General features: G+C 36.8%; 1 protein-coding gene and 1 pseudogene across 9 annotated transcripts in view; one reads left to right on the forward strand and one right to left on the reverse strand.

Moving 5' to 3' along the window:
• Window positions 1-5,533, reverse strand: part of LOC150106294 (N-acetyl-D-glucosamine kinase-like) — a 285,728-nt gene extending 280,195 nt beyond the window's left edge. For 2 of the 7 annotated variants that reach the window (XM_090392323.1, XM_090392321.1), the window contains exon 1: window positions 5,282-5,533. In XM_090392323.1, coding sequence (XP_090248449.1) covers window positions 5,282-5,325 — 44 coding nt within the window. In that variant the 5' untranslated portion in view covers window positions 5,326-5,533. Of the gene's footprint in view, window positions 1-4,545; window positions 4,971-5,000; window positions 5,048-5,281 lie in introns of those variants that run through there. The other 5 variants (XM_090392325.1, XM_090392318.1, XM_090392319.1 and 2 more) reach the window with 5 other exon arrangements.
• A 108-nt stretch (window positions 5,534-5,641) lies between these two features.
• LOC150106295 (hexosaminidase D pseudogene) overlaps window positions 5,642-15,877 on the forward strand; it is a 51,358-nt pseudogene continuing 41,122 nt past the window's right edge. Inside the window, exon 1 of one of the 2 annotated variants that reach the window (XR_016548297.1) lies at window positions 5,642-5,768. The product of XR_016548297.1 is annotated as a hexosaminidase D pseudogene, transcript variant X2 (transcript). The remainder of the gene's footprint in view (window positions 5,769-15,877) is intronic. The other variant, XR_016548296.1, reaches the window with a different exon arrangement.

Here is a 15,877-nt window from a genome sequence, read left to right on the forward strand (position 1 = left end):
CCACCAAAATTCACTGTGGGTACAACACACTGTGGTAACAAGCGTTCACCAGGCTGACTCCACACCCTACCATCAGACTGGAAACAGGTGAACCTTGATTCATTGCTCCAGAGTACCATTTTCTATTGGTCAATTGTCCGGTTGTTTACACATGCGCCAGACCAGATGAGCTGCCTTGTTCATTTTTGTAGTGTTCAGCTTGTGCACTGCTGCTCTTCTGTGGAAACCCAATAAATGGAGTTTTTTTCATACATTATTAGTGCTTGCCGTGTTGCTACTGGTGCTCTGAAACTCATCACAGATGGTCTGTGCCAATTCTAGCTTGCTTTTGCATGTCACCCATTTTAACACCCTTCTGTCCCTGTCAGTCATTTTTGGCAACTGCCCTGAGTGTTTTCCTGCAGTAGTGATGGCAGAATGTCTCCATTTGTTGACCACATTGCCAACCGTTGATTTGGGATGCTACAATTGAGTAGCAATGGCACATATGGACATGCCACCAATGTGACAGCCTACGATGATGCCTCTCTCAAAGTCACTGAGTTCACATTGTATTGCCATACTACCTGTATCAACTGCTGAGATGAAATACTGCTTCCTAATATCTCTACACTGGTTTTTATTTATGCAATTAACAAACCATAACATTAGAAACTTTCCTCTTCACAGAGGGTACCCAGGAGACTCGGTACTTTCTGTGAGTATGTAGCAAGTCTAATTCACCTCTAATTGTATTCTCCCTATTCTGTATTTTAATGTTTCTCTATAAATGTTCCATAACTTCAAATAACAGGGTTGTCCAGACAATTATTGGTAGATAGTGTGTGTACACACACACATACACAATACAATATATATATATAGTATTGTTGTTCACTGTTGGTGTTGGTGTAACATTTAAATACAGAATAGGGAGAATGCAATTAGAGGTGAAAGACTTGCTACATACTCACAGAAAGTACAGAGTCTCCTGGGTGCCCTCAGTGAAGAGGAAAGTTTCTAATTTGCAGAGCACAAGGCGGAACAAGTTTATTATTAATCCAACACATATCCACTCTGAGACCAATTGCTTAGAAAAAGTGGTTATTAAAGATCCAGCATTATTTCAAAGTCAACTCTCTGATATCTATCAGACAGACAACTTCCAATGCACTTTGCTAATCTGATATTTAACCCCACATGTTGCAACTTAAATATCAGCTTATTATGTTGTGACATACTACCAAATGCCTTTGCAAAATGCAGTGCATATCTTTCCCCTTCAAATGCTCCTTTCACTTTACTCTAAAGGGAATACAAATTACTGAAATTACTGAAACAAGAGCACCCTTTAACAAATCCATACCGACTTTCAAATATATTGTCCTTATCTGTGCATTTTCATATATAATCCCTTACTAATTTCTCCAAAATCTTAAAGTCGTATACATAACTGCATTCTACCACCACTCTAGTGAAACAGCATCGTAATACCCTCTTTTCACTGCATACTGTTCCAGTAGCTAGGCTTTCATTAACAGTCAGGTCAATGGAGCTATCAGTTCCTTAGCACATTATTATTATTAACATCTGACCTCCATGGAGTCAGAGATTCATCGTGGAAGGTACACACTATTGCCCAATAAGTTCATCCAACCAGGCCTTAATCTGATTCAATGTGTCTACATTCACAACACACCCAGGCAATGCATTCAACTAACCAATTACTCTCCATGTAAAGAACCTGCACATCACTCATCTGTTTACACCCTCCTTATAGTTTCCAGCAATGGCCTCTTGTTCTACTTCCCTCTCCCATTCTATGAAAATTCTCTTCCATGTCGACCCGATAACAACTCCTGACTAGCTTATATGTCTCAATCGTATCCCCCCCTCCTCTTATTCACAAGGCTCTGCAACTTACATTCTCTTAATCTGTCCTCGTACTCCACATTCCAAAGACCACTGACTACCTTTGTGAATCTTCTCTAGACCCTTTCTAACATGTCCTCATCGCCATGAAAATCCAGCAACCAAATCTATGCACAATAATCCATATGAAGCTGGATTAAGGCCTTACAATGGAATCATTGCCCATTATCCGGTGTGATGTCTTCACAACTTGTGCAATGTGGCCCCTGAATTTCAGGCCCTTGTCCACCATCACTCCTGGATCTCTCATCTCCTCTACTTCTGTTAAAGTTTCCCCACCAAGTGTATACTTTGCTTCCCATCGTTGCTTACCTAATCTCAAAACCTTACACTTTTGAAACATTGAACTGACAGTTCCACTTATCAGCCCATTCACGCAATCTATTGAAGTCATCTTGTAATGCAATAACATCCACTTGACTCTGCATTGCTTTTCCCAGTTTTGCATCATCTGCAAACAGCTGCATATCACTAGTTAAACCCAACCCAATATCATTAACATACAAACTGAACAACAATGGCCCTAAAACTGACCCCTGCCCACGCCACTAGTAACCTTTCTCTTTCGGAATACCGCACCCCATATACAACTTTCTGATACCTATCCGACAGTCAGTCACTGATCCAACTCAGAAGTCTGTTATCCAATTCCATCTGTTTCAATTTATTTAACAGCTTGTCGTGTGGCAGTCTATCAAAAGCCTTTGCAAAATCTAAGTACGGCACTGTATATATGCATCTTCCCTGTCCAAGGTATTTGTCACCTTGTTATAGTCATAAGTAAGTTAGTGAAACATGATCTCCCTTTAACCAACCCATTCTGATAACTACATTCTCTCAAGAGATGTGATTCCCATCCAGTCACACTGCCTTATTGACTTCCAGAGTACTTAGTATTCAAAATGCATTCTCCTTATGCGGTTTTAAGCCTTCACTTCTTCCCATTCCTCCAGGTATAAAATCTGATTTTCCAGAAGGAAATGTCTCGATAAACTGATTATTAAACAGCACCACTATATAATCTACTTTATCTCCTTTTCCATTTAATAAGTTATTCATTCACAATATTTCCTACTGCCATAAAAATAATTCCCTGGACTGTAATCACTCCTTGTATTCCATTTTTGCCTGGAAAGCAGAGGAATGGTGTTGGCCAGTTCAGAACATTTTCCATAAATACCTACAAAAGAGGCACAAAGTAGAAACAGTGCATCTATGACTGGAGTAAGTCAGCAAGATGAGGATTGCTACTTAACTTGCCCTCCTCTGGACAGGATTAAGCATTTTTATTTATTTTTGGTTGCACAATCCCATATGTAAGAATTATATTCTACAAGTAAGGTGAATTTGGAATTCATAGTTAGGAAATGTACTGGTGAGAAATGTCTTGAGTAGAAAAATACACCTAATTTTTTTGATGCAGGAAGGGGGAAAGTACAGATGTGATGTGCTTATGCAAGGCGAGGTTAAAAGGTATAAATCAATCCAGGAAAATATATTTGGAACAATCTGTTCCAAAGAACAGAGGTGGGTGAAATGAAAGAAGATGAGAAGTTTGTTTGGGGTTGGAGAGTGTATAGGTATTGACCACTGGCTGCTCTAGTTGAATTATTAGAAGAAAGTGGAGTGATGGACAGTTCAGCAGGGCAAAAAAAAGAAAAGTATATAAGCCACAATATATCACAAAGTGGTTTGTCATTCTCTGGCATGGAATGTATAAGTTCACAAATGCACAAGTCAATTGTGCATAAGGAATTGTGCAAAATGTAATTACAAAATCTGAGGCAGACAACAAAGATTGAAGCTGCTAGCTAAGGTTCAGTTGGGAATTGTAGATCAGGTTTAAATGTCTGTATGTACTAGTGCAGAGTGTTTAAATTGGTGTTAAGACTACAGGTGTGTGCGAAATGGATATGAATCTGGGTTTATATTTGGGATTTCATTTATTTTAATTTTTTTTAAATTAAAACATTCTGAGGGGAAAAAAAAAGAAAATAACCATGTCCATATTCTATTTATAGATTATAAAAATGTATATGACAGCATTCATTGAAAAAGTACAAATGTGTACAGTTATATCCGGATATACAGATGACAGTTGGAGAAAGTTATTACACAGCACCTCTATGGAGTATGACTCAACACATACAATCCACTCTCCACACTACTTTATCCTTTATCTACACAATCTAGATACTACACCATACATAACCCACTAGTACTATTTCTGTCTGTTAACTGCATGTATTCTCTGGCCAATTTGCCTGTACTGAGTGTCTGCAGAGGGCAATCATGCAAGAAAAAAACCTACTGCTTCTATATGAGAGCTACTAACTCACTATTCAACTGAAGATAAATTTTGGGTAATTTCTAACTGCAGAGAACACATCCCTTTGTTCTTCCACTGCACTATGGAAAATAATCGATTTCCCATTTTCAGAAATTTTAAAGTGCCACTTTCTGAATTCAAATATCATCGAACTGCGATTATTCGAGATAATAAAATTAGTATAAATAAAAAAGAAATAAAAAAGGTATATAGAAAAGCAAGCTAAAATTTATTCACCCAATACATTTTTTTCATTCATTATCTTGCAAATTAAAACAGGCACAGAGGACGATCACTGGACTTACATGTGAGACGAAATACAACAGATCAAGATACAAATCTTTGAGATCTGTAAGAGATAACACAATTGGATGTTGACGAAAGCATAATCAACAAGGGATTGCAGCTTGTCGAGATTATTATTATTATGTGACACCTCCAGAGTCCAAAGACTCAGCGAGGGAGTGTGCCAACAGAATCGAACGATTCACTCTCTTCCAACTACTAACCGCGCTCAAACTTGCTTAACTTTTGCTTGAGTCATTGGTAGCAGAGCCTCTACCAAGAAATGGGTAATGGAGAAACTCGCGTTCGAGAAACCTGATGCAAAGTAAATGAGGTAAATTACGGCAATGTTAGATGAAGAATAATATCCAAAGACAACTGAATCGTGAAATGGATAGGAAGAACTCAGAGCAGTAAACAACAGAAGAAAGAATGGTACATGTAACATAACAAAGAACTATAACCAGTTCAATACCCTGGAAAAAGGATCTTCTATATAAGTCGATACTGGCGCCATCTTACGTCAGGTATGCAAAGATGCGGGGGGGGGAGATTGGTTGCACTGGGTTTTTTATGTTTTTTTTAGATAGAAAAAATTCTGCAATTTAATATTTTCAGATTATATTTTATGATATTCAGAAAATAAGTTAAAACGTGCAAAAATAAATGAAGTGTTAAATTAAATTAAATTTATAAATGAGAATAAAGTATTAATTAAGCAAAGTACTGTAATATATACAAAGCAATAATACGCACAAAACAATTCCACTTTTTGTCAACATACCCTTCCAGTCCACCATACACAATATTTTCCGCCATCAATGATTCTTAAAAAAAAAAAATCACTGTTATAAATTTTTAAACTTACGTGTTTGTTTATAGCATTTTACAAATATTTTTGCGCGGTAAACAATATCTGGAAGTTGATTTTGCACATGTATTCACATATGACAACGTCTTATCATCGTTACTGTCAAACGAAAAATTTCCCTACGAACATGAATGCGTTAAAATACCTAAATTCTTCAAAATTTTCTTACTAACTATTCACTTTAGAGGGCGCTCTTCAAAAATGGAACTGGATCCTTAGCTTTTAAGTGTAAGTTTGATGTAAGGCTTCTGCTTATGTCGGTGATATATGCTAAATAGTGTGGCCGTTTTAGTAATTTATCATGTTATGGTTATGAGGTATGGTGATAAATTATTATGAAGGTGTGAATGCAAGAAATTTAGCTCAGGCAATGTAAGTATCTAGTCATCTTACACTACAACGCTATTGACACAATCGCAAATAAAATAAAATATTGAAATTATATGTATATGTGTGTGTGTGTGTATATATATATATATATATATATATAACATTTTTGTCGGGAGAGGGGAATCGATGATGAGCAAATATACACACAGAGGTCGACAAATGATGCAAAATTGTCGACCACGCAATAAATAAATTGCAGATGACATTGTTATTATTGAAGAAGACTGAAGAGAACTACAAAAAAACATTTAAACTGTTAAATGAAGAAGGAAAGAGATTTGGACTTGTTATGAACTTGAAAAAAAAAAAAGGCAATGCTATTTGGTGAGAAGAACTTGAAACAAAAGATACAAGTGGAGGGAATTGATATGGAAAATATAGAACAATTCACATATTTGGGAAGTAAAATGACATATGATTTGGACTTGAAAAAGAAATAAAGATCAGGATCAGGATGCCAAGGGAAGAACTAATCTGAAGGCCATGGATATCATCTGGAAAAGGAAGGTGATCAGCTACAAACAAAACTAAGAGTGCAGGAAACATGCATCTTTAGTGGTGTACTGTATGGGTCTGAAACATGGATGATAAATATGGAATCATCCATATTTTCAAATGCCAAGAAAAAGAATTTTGGCAGAACTTGTTATAGGAAGATGCTAAGAATAGGATGGGTACAGAAAATTACAAATGAAGAGCTCTATCAGAAGATACAACCAAAGAAGAATCTAATGCAGAAGATTATAAAATGGAAGCTGCAATTATTTGGACACATCTGCAGAATGAGTGAGGACTGGAAGATAAAGACATTCATGTTTGGTATTATGGAGAAGAGGTAGATCATAGAGAGAATGGATAGACGACATAAAGGACTGGTGTGGAATAGGTGTACAGAAATTGCGACACTGTGCACTGGACAAAGAAAGGTGTAAGAAGATAGTGAATGAGGCATCAGACACCAACGGGCAATGAGCCCATGGTTTGTGATGATGATATATATATATATATATATATAGGTTAGAGAAGTTATTTATTATTAAATAAAAAATACTCCATTTTGCTAATTCAGCAGCTACTCTCCAGCTTGCAAAACTGTGAGTCGAGCACATATATGAACTTATGACATTTGTGTGTGGGCGGGGGGGGATACCAATACGAAAAAACCTTGGGGTTTGAAATGGAATTACCAATTAAGTTCCATTGTTTCGATATTTCTATTTGTTTCTCACATTTTTCAAAATTATATCAGCATTCTGGAGGTAACTTAAGGAAACTACCAGCGAGTGTCATCATCATCATGCATATCAAGGATTTAGGCTTAGCATGGCCTGTTCCGGCCATAGAAGTCATCATTGAATCGTTTAAGAGGATGTCCTGGTTTTCTTTTTCCTAATGGCTTGTACTTTAAGGCTTTTGGTAATCTTTCTGTTTTCATTCTTTGAATGTGTTCCATTCATTTATGTTTATATTTTTTCTATTACTGGTTCTTGGTTTAATTCTTTCATAATTTCTTCATTTCTTTTGTGATCAAATAGGGTATACTTTGCAGTTTTTCTCATAAACTTCATTTCTGCTGTTGTTAATCTTTGTTTGTCTTTTTGTTTTATTGTCCAGATTTCGCTTCCATACGTTAAGACTGGTAGGGCTAATGTATTGTATACTTTTAGTCTGGTTTGTTTTTGAACTAGATTTGGTTTAAATATAGAGTTAATTACACCTGTTATTTTTAAATATTTTGCAATTTTTACGTTTATATCTTTTTCATTTTCATATGTGATCATGCATCCTAGGTAGTTAAATGAATTCACCTGTTCTAAGATCTTGTTATCTATTACTCATTTTGTTCTTGTTGGATCTTGTCCTTTAAAGGCCATAGTTTTTGATTTTTCTATTGATATTATCATACCATAATCTTTGGCTATCTTATTTAGATCTAAAATAGCTTTCTGTAAGTTATCTTCAGAATTTATACTTGTTATTTGGTCATCGGCAAAAAGGAGTGTTTAAGTTCACTGTAGGAGAAAGTTTAATTCCTTGATGTAAATTTTTATTCCATTTTATTATAATTTCAGCAAGTGTGTGCGCTTGATTTGTTTCTTAATGGTATAGTGATCGCATACATGATTAATTGGTGTTCAGCATTTTATTGTATAAAGGATGGTGTTGTTTGGATCACTGCCTGAGGTCACTTAATGTCTTGTTAGCATACGAACAGTGTACAATCACTTTGTCACTTGTGGCAAAGTGCCATTAAAATCTGTGTGTCAAATTCATGCCTCTTATCAAGGGAGCAGAGTTGTACTTTGGATGCAGAATGGGAATCTCACTTGTTCCCCATTTATTGCAATACACATGTACATTATTTAAGAGAATGGATAAAGGATATACATTTGTTAGTGCCAGTTGGGCCAGGCACCATGAAGTTGATTGCTACTTCTCTCGAAGAAATGTCTTTGGCTTCAGTGTAAAGTCAGAAGATGTAATATACCCAAACTTGCCATGAGACCATTGCTTTCAGTACCGACATACTCCTTTTAAAATTTTTCTAACACTGATGTACTCACTCTTAGACAAAGGCACTTTGAGAGAAATTGTAATATTTAATTTGAATACAAATAATTATAAAGGTTATTATATAAGTAAAGTGGATATTAGATCCAGCATTATTTCAAAGCCAAATGTAGAAACTATGAAAGTTTTGTAAAAAATAAGTTTCTTAGTACTGAATGAGAGTTTTTGCTCTCGTAAGGTTTCTGCCTGGTCTCTGAGGAGAACCAACCAGTGAAACCTTATCAAAATGGACTAATAAAAAGCAAATATATAGACGCCTGGGCAGTGTTTATGTTTTCTAAGTAGTCTGTAAAGGCAACTCGTGAATGCCAGTGAGCTCTCTGGTCAACTTATTTTTATGAAACTTTCATAGTTTTTACATTTGGCTTTGAAATAATGCTGGATCTAATATCCACTTTACTTATATACTATTTGCATCACCAAACTGAAGCCTTTTGGCTCTTTATTTTAGTAAATTATAAAGGTATTTATTTTTTAGCATTTGCATTAAAATAAAACAAAGACATGAAACATTTTTGAATCATTAAATTTTTAGTTGTGTAAATCTGATATACATAGAATAAAAGCAGACATCATGAAATTTAAATTTTCTTCAATAAAAAAAGAAGTTTAACAAGATGAATGAAATTTAGCAGAGAATTTTCAATTAATGGTTTGAATTATTTCAGTTTAAAATTTTATTCATAACATATTAATAACAAAATCACTTATGTTAATTTAAATGTCTTTATTTGTAAAATTTTTGGCTAAGTTCCATAGCCATTGTCAGTACAGTTGTAGGAAAACACACACACACAAAAAGAGAACAGTTCAATTGAAAGCACGTTATATTATGTGTATATGCTGCAGGAGAACAGTCCCATCTGCATTAATAGATATACAAAGTAAATTACAATAAAATAATTTAGTTAATAAATTATTTTGGTTTAAATTTTAGTTTAAATATAAACAATAAATTAATTGCAAATTAAGAACACATGAATGGTGAATATTAGTCAGCATAACTTCCCAAAATCGAGAAAGTTTTTGTTTTTGTTCTGATTTGATGTGAATGTGTGCTTCTCAGCTCTCTTTGTACAGTCTTTCCAGAAGAAATAACTCTTGTGTAAACATTTTGGTTTTGTTCCACTGAATTGTGTTTTGTAGATAATGCACGGCTTGCTAAACCAAATTTGTTCGGTTCTTTAAGTGAAATGTATTCCAGATGTTTTTCAAGATGAATCTGTGCAGAACAACCAGCCTCTTTATAATAACATAAGCTGCAGGAGCACGGAATTCTGTAAACTCCAGGATAAGAAAGAGGAGTATATTTATCTTTAGGAGAGATAACAAAGATATTAAATTTGCTAACTGTATGGAAAGGGACTTGTAAGTCAGTCTGTTGAAGTAGTCTTGCTGTTTTTGGTGAAAGTCCTTTAGCATATGGAATACAAATTTCGGTAATTTCTTCTTCAGGTGGGTTAAGACGGCTATAATTATCGATTATTTTATTGATATTTTTTTTTGTATCATAACCATTAGAAATAAAGGGAGTTCTCATAATAATAAAGGGTTCTTTGTTTAGAAGAGAATCTGAAGAACGTATTTTATGCCGTTCACTAAAGATTTGATTACACCATATTTCTGACAAGGGTGATGACATGAGTTAGAATCAAGGTATTTACCAGTATGAGTTGGGTTTTCTATATATTGAGAACTGTAGACTATTTCGTTAATGTAAAATGAAAACATCCAGAAAAGGAAGATATGTAGCCTTTTAAGGAATACAGAGAACTGATTGGGGCTTCTGACCTGATGTCCAGTCCTCACCTTCTCGTGGTGTACCCTGTTAGGAATCTACCTGGATACTGAATGGATGAGGATGGGCTGGCAATTTTGGATTTAGCCAACCAAATTGTTTTCTTATTGGCCTAAATCGCAATGTAAAATAATGGTATTAACATGACGGAATTTCATGCCAGCTTGGGTGTCATCTGATTAAAGAAGGCCCTGATTGTTTTCATCAAAGAACCAGGGTGAATTGCAAAAAGACAGTTACTGGAGCAAATCCCTGAACATGTCCCAACTCAGCATCAACAGAGTTCAAGATTGGTACTGTCAACATGAGAAACATCAATAGAAAAGAAATGGAACTAGCAAAAGAATTGAAGAGTTGTCAGATCACCATAATGGCATGACTGAAATGAAGACAAAAGCAGGCGAGATATTTCTAAGTGACGAATACAAAATGTTATCTTCAGGCAACTTATTTATTCGTATGGGTTCCTCTACCATCCGTTAGGACTGGGTGAGCCCTCCTAGGCTGGTTTGCTTGTTCTGAGGGACAAAAAACCTGATTTTCCAGGTGAAAAACCCTCTACCGCTGTATGAGACTGGCTAATTCACCTTTAGTCGAAAGAGACCAGATAATGGTTCCTAACATCATGGATGGGAATTGAACCTGGGTCTTTCCAACCAAAGGGCTTCATCTATACTGACTGAGCCATGGAGGCTCTTTCAGGCAATAACAATCAGAGAAAAGGAGTAGCTATAATATTCAACACTAAACATGAGGATAATCTTCTTGAATGGCAGGCAATATCAGGTAGAGTGATTTGGTAAAATGTCAGAGCGGAGAACTGGACAATGAGACTCATTTGTGCTTATGGTCCCACAGAAGGTTCTATCAAGGAAAAAATTCTTGTGTAATGAAACCTGTAGAGTATCCATAACTATACAATAACATGTATGCCACAGTAAAATATTCTAGTATTCTATAATTATGGATACTCCGTAACTATGGAGTTCTCCTTGTTGGATAACTATGAATACTCCTGTTATTCTATAGTTATGGATACTCCACAGGTTTCATTATACAAGAAAGTCTTATTCCTTCATGAAGAGTCGACAGCACAGATGAGCAGCTTATTAGGAAAGCTAAAATTGAAACAAGGTAAGCTGCTTGCCAGAATCTCTCTTTTAAAGAAGTACAGACATACTAAACCCACTTTTGCTAAGTTTAAAGAAGTCACTAAATCACCAGGAGCTCATAAATATGCAAAGATGTAAAAGCGAAAGTTACAAAAAGTTGCAAAAAACGGAAATGAAATGAAAGCTGGAGAAACTGAAGGAGTGAGAGAATGCGAAGATGTAGAAGTGAAAGTTAATAATAAGGGAGCAAAAGAAAGTATGAATGAGGAAACGGAAATGTGGCAGAACAAGAGGTAGGGTGAAATTTGTGGAATGCAAGATTTAATGAAACAGTTATTGGAAATTAAAAATGAAATGAAGAATATGTGGAGTGATGTCAGACGTCTGGTGGAAACTCATGAAAGTGTGCAAGAGAACAGAATGAAAGAAGAAAGAGTAGAGAGAAAAAGAGTAGAAAGAAAAAAGAAGTGACTAGTGATTCCAGGATGGCAGTATATTGAGACTCCATAATTAGAAGCTAGTTACTGAGAGAGTCCGTAAGGTCAGCTATCCGGGTGGAAGAATGAGTACAATAATTAAGGTGTTGGACATGAGAAAGAAACAAGCAAGAGAGTTAGTTGTGATTGTAGGGATGAGTGATCTAAGTGAACATAAGAAGGATGTGAGGACGAACATCAGGAGACTATCAAGAAGAGTGAAAGATGTCAGTGTGTTATCCAGATATGACGATGAGATGATGAGTTGCTATGGAGAGCCAAAATCATGAGTGGTATGCTAGCAGAGCTGTGTGAGGAGAAAGGAGTGGAATTTGTGGATGTATGGCATGTGTTTGAGAGAAAAATGAAATTATATAGGCATGATGGGTTACATTTAAATGGCTTTGGAGTGAGTGTACTGGAGAAGTGTTGCTGGATGAAAGTATAGTATGTGGAAGTACAGTGTCTGATGCATGCCAGAGATCAGAAGAAACAGATCAAGGGGAAAAATCAGGAGACTGTTACTGAATAGACAGAAGAGCTTGGCAGTGGAAACAGTAGTAGTGTGAGAGAGGAAATGAGAACGGGAATACAAGACGAACAGGGAAAACAGCTTGGGTGGACAGGGAGAGTAGATGTTGAAAGTGGCAGTGAATGTGTGTATGAAGATGGAGTATATTGCGATGTGGGTGGAGAAGTTGAGACTGGGCAGATATATGTGTAGTAATCGGTGATAAAGGTGATTGGGCAGGTGTAATGGGGGAAATCACAACCAACACATGGCTTGGATAGGACTGGCTACAGACCTAAAAATGAAGTGCTGTTTGTTTACAAAAGCCAGAAGTATCAGAAATAAAGGGGATGAAATCATCCCAAAATCATTGGAATAAGTGAAACATGATTGAATGAAGATGATATCGTAATAGAAATGGAAGGGTACAGTATTTTTCGCGAGAATAGAAAGGACAAGAAGGGAGGGGGAGTGCTGCTGATGATAGCAGGGGAATTAAGTCCGCATAAGGTAGACATGAAATGGGGAAATAGTTGCAATGGTTATGAGGCATTGTGTTGTAACATGGAGGTTGAGAGGAAGACATATTTAGTTGAATGTTGCTATAGGCCTAGGAATGTGGAAGGTGGTGATGAAGAAATGTATAAACAACTTGGATTATTGAACAAAGGAAGAGTAATTATTATGGGTGATTTTAATTATGATGGTATAGATTGGAATGAAGAGATAGCATTTGGGAATAAAGAAAATGAATTTCTCAAGTTCCTGAGAGAGAACTATCTCAGGCAGCATGTAAAGAAGGGCACACGAGGATCAAGAGTTCTAGATCTCATCATTTCATCAGAGGATGTAATTGTGAGAGTGGTTTCACACTTTTCTCTGGCTGGTGAAAGTGATCATGAAGTAATCACTTTCATGATTACTTTGGTGTCGCACTGATTAGATCGTCGGCTTGTCGAGAGCTCCTGAAAAGATTTGTAGTATTTTGTGTTAACATTAGATATTTTACTAGAATTTTAAGTATATTGTTTGCTTTTTGTTTCTTGGTGTGTCTGTGAAATTTTTGCATGTTTTCTGTTATTTTAATTATTATCTTTAAGATAAGATAGCGTACACATGGCAACGATAAAGAAAAAAATGGCGGCCAGGTCGCCATGTTTGTTTAAGAGTTTTGATGTAAACAAATTTATGCAATGTGCTGTCTGTGAGATGTATGCCTTGCGAAGAGCAGTGGGAGTCTGGTTAGAAAGTGATAGTGGAGTTAATATGTGCAGAAAGTGTAAAGAGAATGAGGATTTCAAGCGTGTTTCGTGTGTCGAGAGTGATATCGTTAACAATAGTCAGAATGTAGAAAATGGTGGTGTGCTAGAGAATTGCATGGTAGTGCCAGATCGGTGTGAGAGCATCGCTGAAAGTGTAAATGAAGGTAGAAATACAGAAAGAATGGATGATTTGATCGATAATGAAAATGGTGAGATAAATGCGAGTAGCGAAATTGCCCATTTGAACGGTGCGATACACAGAGCTAAAAGACAACTGGAGCGTATGGAAAAATGTGTGTTGAACGTACCGGCAAATAATAGAATGTTCATAAACGTCAATAAAATGAAGGAGCGAGTGCTGTATGGGGATTCGCTATTAAGAGGTGTAATAATTGAGAGTTTAACGAAGTCGTACCAGCCGGGTGCGAACATAAAGGACGTCAGCGAATCTATTCGACTGCAAAAACAGAGGGTGAAAGAGATGATAATCGTGGCAGGAACGAATGATTTGAAAGAGGACAAAATGGAAATGATAGAGGATATGAGGGAGTTATTTGAGGTAGCAAAAGAGAAGAGTGAGAGAGTTAGGATGGTGAGTATCTTACCGCGGTATGACAGCGAAGTGTTTAGAAGGAGGGCCATAATTGCCAATGACTTTATGCGTGGGTTATGCATGGAGAGTGATGTGGAATTTGTGGATGTGTGGAATGAGTTCGATAGGCGAAAGGACTTATATAAGATGGATGGGTTACATTTGAATGGAGTTGGTGTACGGAGACTTGAAAAAGTGTTGATGAATGATGTGGAAGTGGATGTACAGACTCAGGGAAACTAGATTTATTAAGAGGGGGGAGTAGATATGCAGACTTTAGGGAGGCAGTTAAGTGTATGAAGGAGTATATTATGCCTGAGCGAGTACGACGGACAACAAATCAGAATGGGATAGTTAGTATAAGGCATCAAAGTAGGGATGGGACAAATGGGCTTCTGCGATTCATGAACACTAATGCCAGGAGTATTAGGAACAAGAAGGAAGAGTTTTTGGCCATGGTTGGCACTTCCAGGCCACAGGTTGTTGGTATTAGTGAAACATGGCTGACAGAAAATGATAAAGCTAGTGGGATTGAATGCGACGGGTATAGCGTGTTCAGGGTGAATAAAAAGGGGAGAGGAGTGTTATTGATGATAGCTGATGAGCTTCAGCCAAGGAGTGTAGAAGTTGAACTGCAGGATGGGGAAAAAAGCACATTTGAGGCTGTTTGGTGTGAGATAGAATCTAGCAGAACAAAATATACAATTGGGTGCTGCTATAGACCAGGTGATGGAATAGATGGTGGGGATAGTATGCATAAGCAAATAGAAGAAATGAGTGGAAGGAGGGTAATTATTATGGGTGATTTCAATTATGGTAACATTGACTGGAAAGAGGAGAGGGCACATGGGAGGAAGGAATTGGATTTTATGCGGTTATTAAGGGACAATTATCTACAGCAACATGTAGTGGAAAATACCAGGGGACAGAGAGTGCTGGACCTAGTAATTGCAATTGAGAATGTGGCTGTAACGAACATGACCATGTTACCGCCAATTGGTGAGAGTGACCATAAGGTCATGACTTGGGAGGTGGCTAAAGGAGTCGAATTTACAATTAAGACAGGATGCATGTGGAATTACCGGGCTGGTAAGTATGACAAGCTTAGGTGTGTGCTTGGCTCAATGCCATGGCATGTAAAACTGCAAGGGCTGGATGTTGATAGTGCATGGGAGGTGGTTAAGAACTGTTTGCAGGAGGCAATGGTTGACTGTATACCAAGAGTCCGAATAATAAATCAAGTAGGGGTTAAATGGATGAATAACACTATTAAGCTTGAGCTGCAAAAAAAGAAACAATTGTGGAGGGAATTTAAGGAGAAGGGTGACCATCAGGTGCAGGAACAGTATAAAGCTCAGGCCAGGATGGTAACAAGGGTGGTAAGAAAAGCAAAAGCAGATTACGAAAGGAAATTGGCCACGCAGGCTAAAGAGAATCCCAAACAGTTTTTTCAATATGTTGCAAGTAAAAGGAAAAATGCTCATGGTAGAATGATCTTAAAAAATGCTGAGGGTAGGGAGTTAACCGAATCAGTCGATATTGTGGAATTACTGAGCGAGCACTTTGCAAGAGTATATCATCCAGGTGGTGACTTTGCTGGAATGGAAGAAACAACAGCTTATACTGGAATTGTGATGAATGAAGTAGAGGTAACTAGTCTATTACAGAACCTCAATGTCAATACATCTGTGGGATTGGATGGTATACCAGCTCGTGTTGTACGTGAAGCGGCTAAAGAATTGTCAGTGCCCTTGACCAATTTGTTTAAT

The sequence above is a fragment of the Typopeltis vanoorti genome, chromosome 5, assembly GCF_054136105.1.
Source record: "Typopeltis vanoorti isolate ZY-2024b chromosome 5, IOZ_Tvanoo_1.0, whole genome shotgun sequence".
Taxonomy (NCBI): domain Eukaryota; kingdom Metazoa; phylum Arthropoda; class Arachnida; order Uropygi; family Thelyphonidae; genus Typopeltis; species Typopeltis vanoorti.